This window comes from Rhamphochromis longiceps, linkage group LG8, assembly GCF_057381845.1.
Source record: "Rhamphochromis longiceps isolate RC_006_pf linkage group LG8, R_longiceps_female_GT1.1, whole genome shotgun sequence".
Classification (NCBI taxonomy): domain Eukaryota; kingdom Metazoa; phylum Chordata; class Actinopteri; order Cichliformes; family Cichlidae; genus Rhamphochromis; species Rhamphochromis longiceps.
In genome coordinates, this window is record NC_140564.1 from 22,637,312 (window position 1) to 22,644,781 (window position 7,470).

Consider the following 7,470-nt stretch of genomic DNA (forward strand, 5'->3'; position numbering starts at 1 on the left):
CTGCAGCAAGTTGCACATATGTGGAACACCCATCTAATACGCAGAAGCAGAAATGCAGTTGCTCCAAGTGGACGTCCGATTCTCATGTACACCATCCCTCATCTCTTTGGAGGACAGGATCATCTGAAAGAGGTTTCTTGGGAGGCAGAGGATGCTTGTAAGCAAGAATGTCAACAGAGAGGACCTTATACCTGTGATGAAACCGTTTTCAGCTTGTGTTGCCTTATAATGTCAGAGAACTTCTTACTTCCACCAAGCACAGCAGATGAATCCATTGAACTGTATCTCTTCCTGAGAGCCTATATACTGAAGGACTTATAAACCTAAATATAATTGGGCTTTGGGAATTTTTACGCATATATTTTTGGGTACAATGTTTTATTTGTGCAATAAACAATAGAAAAGACATTCATTATTATTTTGTTTGGATTTTCGGTTCAAGATAGTAGCAAGCAAGCATGTCTAAATATATTTAACCAAATCTGCGTACTCCAACCTTTTGGCATTTCCAATTATTTTTTAACGGAATTTCTATTATATCTGATTTCTGTTTTAAGACTGTCAAAAAAACATTTTTTAAACTGCTGATCCTATACATTATCATTCATGAAATATTGTTTTCAATTTTACTGAACACATTGTGCAACTGCTATTCATCCACGAACAGTTTCTTGTAAACTGGTAAATGTACAAATTCTGCATTATTTAATAATTAACAAATAGTGTTAGATGTTAACCTCCCTTTTATTTGTGTTCAAGGAGAAGAAAACACGGACTCTTGATAAACACTACAAAACTTAACTTATGTGCCAATTTTCTGTCTTTTATTCCAGTCAACTATTGCATCAAACACATTGCCTTCCAAAGTTATTCCCTTAAAATATGTTCTAAACAAATGACTGGTGGAAAGGTAAAAAAAATATACTTGAAAATAATTAATATTAAGTCTTTTGAATTATTACTAAACAAAACATCCCCTCTAGCAGACATCTTGTATCCTACAAAACTGCACCACAGACCTGTGGAAAAGGACCTTGACACATGATAAGAACTAATAATAAGCATAGTTCACCACTTGCTGCTAACCATATGAACTTATTAAACATAATTAGTTAACATTTAAACTAGTAAAACTTTTAAGTATGAAAATTTAAACTGAAATTTACATTTTTCATGGTGGAAACAAATTGATGTTATCCACAATTTTTGAAAATAAATTCAAATATGAAATAAAACACTTCCCTGAAATTTAAGCTCTTTCTTTTTTTATACAATGATGTGTTCCCTGTTTGTGGGTTTAACAAACTTTAGAGCTTCATAGCCAGTCATTGTTAGTGCAAACCTTTCATTCTTTGGTTTAAACATGATGGACTTTAATCAAGCTATGCTGAACTCATAAGAGCTTTTAGCAGCCAAAACATTGTTCAGTTCATTTCGTAGTTCTGGGTAGGACGTGTATGTCCATGGTAGTTCCAGAAGAGGGCCGCATGTGTGTGCCACAGGTCGTCGTGCCAGTCCATCCACAGGCGTGAACAGTACCTCAACCTTGTCAACACAGATGACATCTGACCCAGTAAGAAACCTGAACATCCTTCTGAGCCCTGTATCGTCAAGTCCTCTGATGTACTGGTGCAGAAATCTGAAGCTCTGCTTCTCTGCTTGAGTGGTGGGAGAGGCAGTAAGCAACTTCAAAAGCTTTCTCGTTGTTGGCTTTTTATCCTCATACATTTGTAGGACATCTTGTGGGCTTTGAAAAGCTTCTTTTAGGAAGTAGCTTGCAACTAAGGACATTTTCTCTGCGGCATATGCTGGTTTTTGGATTAATTGTTTGTGTGCGACTTTCAGAAGAAGGCCTTTTAAGTTCTCTTTGGTTGGAAGCACTGATACATCCAGGCGATCCATGAGATCCAGCACTTCATCCCTGTCTTCATCTGAAAGATCTTCTTTTAGTGCCCTTGTTATCAGATCCCTATCTGATTGACTTAGGTAAAAGAGAAGACTTTCAAACAGCAGATCATCTGATACTTGATTCTCACCGAAGATGAGTGCCACTGTGAAAACAGGAGCAAGGCGACAAGGGAAATATCCATGGTCTTGAAATCCCTTCAGTAAAATTCTACCCATGGATTTCCACTCTTCTTCCTGCCATTTAGGAGACAGTGATGGCACTCTGAACTCCTCTCCTTCAGCTGTGTTGTCCACAAACTCTGACCAAAATGCAGCATACACATCTCTTGATACGCCATCTGCGTCAGCTCCTTTTTCATCAATGTAGGTGTATTTTAGAGGGTGTATGAGGAGTGTTGGATCTTTGAACTGGCTGATCATCTCCTCCAGAATAGTAACCCTGTGAAGTTTGATGGTAACACAGACAACATCATATGATCCTGCAGAGCTTATTGCTTCATTGCTTATAGATGTTTCTGGACTACTGACTGCTGTGTTTGTTGGAGGAAGTGTAATGGATGTGATGACCAGATCATCTTCCTCAAACTGCAGGAATGGTTCATCTATTACAGTGTCATCAAGTTGACAAGGCAGAGGCTCTCCAAGGTAGGGTCCAATCATTACCTCAGATGTGTCTAATAATACATCTTCATCAGCATTCCTAGATTCTGATGATGAGATCACAACAGTGTGAGAAGCTTCTTCATCTCCTTGATGTGAGTCAGTCAGTTGTGTAACATTGTTTACATGTGTTTTCCCTCTATCATAAACTTCTTCATCATCTTCATCATTGGAAAATCTTCTTGTGCACAAGTAAAATCTCAACATTCCCATTTTAAGTGCTGAATAGAGTTCTCCAACTGTGACATCTTCATCAAATACGGCCTCTTCCTGATAGTCTAATATGTCATGACTGAACACTTCCCATCTTCCAAATTTGCTTTTTCCACTTGGAAAGAAAAGATCTTTAGCATACTGTAATATGTCAGCTTTTTTGGAGTCTTTGGGCACATCAAAGGTCCTTGTTCCTCCTCCTCTGCGCTTTCTCACTTGCTTACCTTCATGGATCCACCCTAACTCAATTTTTCGTGTCTTTTTCTCAGCCCATTTGTTGTTTTTTGCATATGTTCTTTTTCTCTTAGAAACAAATGCCTCCTCATGATCAGGTTTCTTCTCATTTTCATTGATTCCCATCTTTTCCTTCAATTTTTCGAGCAATGAGTTTTTTCTTGATTCCTTAGTACTTGCACCACTGTTTTCCAAGCAGAACCGTCTGGCAGCTATCCGGTCACCATATGTTGGGATGTAATCAGACAGGGTCTTGTCATCCATGAAATCAATCACTGTGGCATCAATCTGTAATAACAGGGATATTTATTACTATACAGAAGTACAAGGTATACCTGCTGCCACACCACATGAGGTACCTCACTAAAAAAATGTATGTAAATTTCACATGTGTTTTGATAATTGTCTGTTATTATTTTAGTGGCAGCCATCAATATTTAGCATTTATTCTTTTCCTCTCTCTATGGCAGCAACATTAATGAGATTCTCTAACATGTTATTAATAGAAATATTACAGTATATACAACGCCCACCTTTGAAAAAGTAAATTAGTATTCACGTATCTTTCATTTGCACAGAGCACAAAGGGTTGAACTCACTGTTTTTTTTTTTAATTGAAGACAAATATCAATATAAACACAGTTTAATTCATTTGTTTTTAGATAAACAAGGAAACATTGTGCATCACATAATATAGCGATATATTTAAGAAACCTGGAATCTGCATACGGGTTAAGTAGTAACATGTGGTCATACAACGACCCAGTTTTATACAGCGGGTTAATTTGTTTTACATTTTCCATTCCATATTAAAGATCCACACCAATGCAGCCTACCGTTACGTCCTTACGCAGTCAAAGCGAGAGAAGCGAAAACCGCTGTGGTTGCTAACTTAGCAATATGTCACATTTTTAGACGCTGTAACTTCGTAAAAAGCGAGTTTTACAAGTTTCCCCCTCAAGAGTGCACTTACGTGTTCTTGTAGCATTCGTAAGAGACAGTCCTCAGGTACACCACGATTCCGAAGAAATCTCAGAAGTGGGCTATCAGTGTTTGTGTCCATGTTGAAAGCAGGGCATTCAAAGTTAAGTGCCAGTTCTGACGAGCGTGCACTCTCCACAACTACCATGGATTTGGGTTTCCGAATGCAACACGTTTTACGTTCTTACAATAAAAAATGTTATTGTAATGGTATTTTTTTTTACGTTTGTACAATATATGATCACGTTCGTACAATATAATTATCACGTTCGTACAATATAATATTTATATTGTACGAACGTGATAATTATATTGTACGAACGTGATAATTATGTATATTGTAATAACGTGATATTATGTTGTTCAAACGTGAAAAGTATATTGTACAAACATGATAGTATATTGTACAAACAGGAAAAGTATCTTGTTAGAACAATAAACCTTTCACGTTATAACGTGATACACTTGTATTTTTCTTTTGCCTGGGTGGCAGCTCTACGCTTCCGTAGTTAATACCAACGTTCAGGGAGGTGAAGGTTCAAGACGTTTTGTGACCGAATGAATTTCAAAGAGTAAGCGTACTGTGACGTCACGGCACGTGTGCCTTAACGTCACACTGCTGTGAGGCTATAAATATGAGCTCGCGCCTTAGAACGCGAGCTCATATTTACCCCCAAGGTAAGGCACTCTACTACACCTAGTGTTGAAAACACATTTTAACAAAATTAACGCTGATTCTATAGTCTTCTAACAATCGTCTAAAGGTTAGAGCATATAGTTTATCTCTACTGAACCCTATCTCCTCTGTTTACAAATATGTGGCGCTCAGTGTTCAGTCGTACAAATTCTTCAGATACTGACGGCTTTGAGGTGCTTGACGAATGTTATTTGGACCCTGATGGGTTCTTACTGATACCTAATTCCAGAGATGAACAATCACACCCCTCTGAAACATCTGAGATTCCTACAACTAGTGTTTCTGTAAACACTGATGAAAATGCACACACCTCTGAAACAGATCAGGTTCCTACAACCAGTCTTTCTACAAACAACTATGAACCTGAAGAGTCTCCCACCACTGAAAGTTACAACAGCACTGACTTATTCAGTGCCGTCCTTCCTGATCCTTCAGATAACGGACCTGAAGGTAATGAACAAAATGTTGTCCCAGGCAGTCTTCAAACAGAGGAAGAAGAAACTATTTCTTTTGGAGTTCAAACAAATGTTCCAAATCTTTATTCCTCTTGTAGAGTTCCAGATGTGCCTGTGGGCCTTAGAGAAGCTTTTATCACCAGGCACCTCCTTAATATTGGTCGAGCACCATTTGCCCCATTTCCTTCACCCACTAGAGAAACTGAATGTTTACCCACCTTTAAAACAGATGAGACTCCTACAACCAGTGTTTATATGAACAACACTGAAGATGACGAGTTTCCAGCTAGTGATAGTTATAGCACTAACTTATTCAATGGTGACATTCCTGAATCTTCCGATATTAATGGATCTGAAGATGTTGTACCAGACAGTGTCCAAAGAGAGCAAGAAGAAGCTAGTTTTTCCCAACTTCAAACATCTCTTTCAGCTCTTTTTTCTGTTATTACAGCTCCAGTTGACTCTGTGGGCCAAGCAACATTTTATGTCACCAGGCAACTCGTTAATTTTGGTCAAGCAATATTTGCCTTAATCACTAGTGAAACTGAACGTTCACCCACTTTTGAAACAACTGAGGTTGCTACAACGAATGTTTCTCTAATTAATTTTGAACGTGACGAGTCTTTGAGTAATGAGATTTACAGCATTGCTCCAGCTGTGTCTGTGGGCCGAAGAATACATTTTGTCAGCAGGCACGTCCTTAATAATGGTCCAGTGCCTTTTACCTTACCCACCTCTGAAATAACTGAGGTTCCTACAACAAGTGTTTCCATAAACAACTGTGGACATGAAGTGTCTCCCAACAATGAAAGTTACAGCATTGATGTATTCAATGTTGGCCTTCCTGACTCTTCAGATAGCAGATCTGAAGACAATGAACAAAATTTTGCCCAAGGAACTCTTCAAGGACAGGACGAAGAAACTATTGTTTCCAGAGTTTACACAAACCTTTCAGGTTTTTATTCCTTCATTAGAATGCCAATTGTGTCTGTGGCCCGAAGAATATTTTTTGTGAACAGGCACATCTTTAATATTTTTCGAGTGCCTTTTACCTCACCCACCAATGTTGGCCTTCCTGACTCTTCAGATAACAGATCTGAAGAGAATGAACAAAATATTGTCCAAAGAAGTCGTCAAAGAGAGGATGAAGAAACTGTTCTTTCCAGAGTTCACAGAAATCTTTCAGCCTTTTATCCCTTTATTAGAGCTCTAGTTGTGTCTGTGGGCCAAGGAGCAATTTTTCCCATCAGGCACATCCTTAATATTTGTCTAGCACCATTTACCTTATTGAACAATCTGTTCACAGCAATTGTTCAATATGTGTTTTCCCTTGCCCAGACAGGAATTTCAGCCCTGAATCAAACAATCAGAAGACTTTTAAGTCCAATTTGTATAATAGGTACAGTAATATGTGTGATTTTTGTAATTGTAATTTTTACTTTTATACCATTTTTCATACACTACATCGTAAATCACTAAGTTAACAAACAAACAGCACATGCTGTTGCATCATTTTTCTCTTAAAATTCAGTATCCTTAGCATAAAATTACATCACAATTATGCCCCCAGCCAGTCACAGCAGAAGGCTGCCCCTCCCTGAGTCTGGTTCTGCTGAAGGTTTCTTCCTCTTAAAAGGGAGTTTTTCCTTCCCACCGTCGCCTTAGTGCTTGCTCATAGGGGATCGTTTGATTGCTGGGGTTTTCTCTCTAATACTGTGGGGTTTTAACCTTACAGTACAAAGAGCTTTAAAGTGCCTGTTCTAACACAGCATTATTAAATAGACTTTAAATGGCTTCAACTGAAAAAACATTACTTAATAAAAAAAATAAATCAATAAATAATGGTGTGTGTTTGTTTCATTTTCTATACCAGGGTAACTGCTAAAACTTAGTGGGTTATAATTTATGTAGCTTTTAACAGATTATTGTTGTTTCAAATGTGACTGTGCTGAGTGGCCGTGGCACTGTGCGCACTTAAGTGATATTGGTGATTGGAAGCCAGTGTTTTAGTCTTCTCCTTTTTTTCCTGATTAGTTTATTTTATACTTTATTTTTAAGTCTTGGATCTATTTTTATGGGTCGCTCTGGTTTTAAAAACAAATTTAAAGCTCTTACTGGTCATTAACACAAATGCAGCGTTTACCTGTACAGGGATTGACCACTAGAGGTCCTTTTACTCAAGGTTTACATTCATCAGCAACTTCCTTGTCAAATGCTAAATGCTGATCAGATTAAATAGGATTATCAAGGGACAATACATTTTGTTCTTAATATCATATTATTTCATCTCTCATGTGTTTTCTATGATTCATATTTTATTGA

At 37.7% G+C, this 7,470-nt stretch overlaps 1 protein-coding gene across 1 annotated transcript; it reads right to left on the bottom strand.

The window, feature by feature from the left end:
• Positions 1-1,363: 1,363 nt before the first annotated feature.
• On the bottom strand, positions 1,364-4,247 carry LOC146663676 (uncharacterized). Its single transcript, XM_085416519.1, has 2 exons — positions 3,989-4,247; positions 1,364-3,303 (listed from the first exon to the last, which is right to left on the bottom strand). Exons 1-2 carry the CDS (start codon positions 4,142-4,144, stop codon positions 1,378-1,380), a joined length of 2,082 nt encoding a protein of 693 aa, XP_085272645.1. The 5' UTR covers positions 4,145-4,247; the 3' UTR covers positions 1,364-1,377.
• Between the last annotated feature and the right edge of the window lie 3,223 nt (positions 4,248-7,470).

Excerpts from the sequence above, each read along its gene's own strand:
- LOC146663676 (XM_085416519.1), bottom strand. The coding sequence starts at position 4,144 with ATGGTAGTTGTGGAGAGTGCACGCTCGTCAGAACTGGCACTTAACTTT. Across the intron at positions 3,304-3,988 it reads TACGAATGCTACAAGAACAC|ATTGATGCCACAGTGATTGA; the intron begins GTAAGTGCACTC and ends CTGTTATTACAG.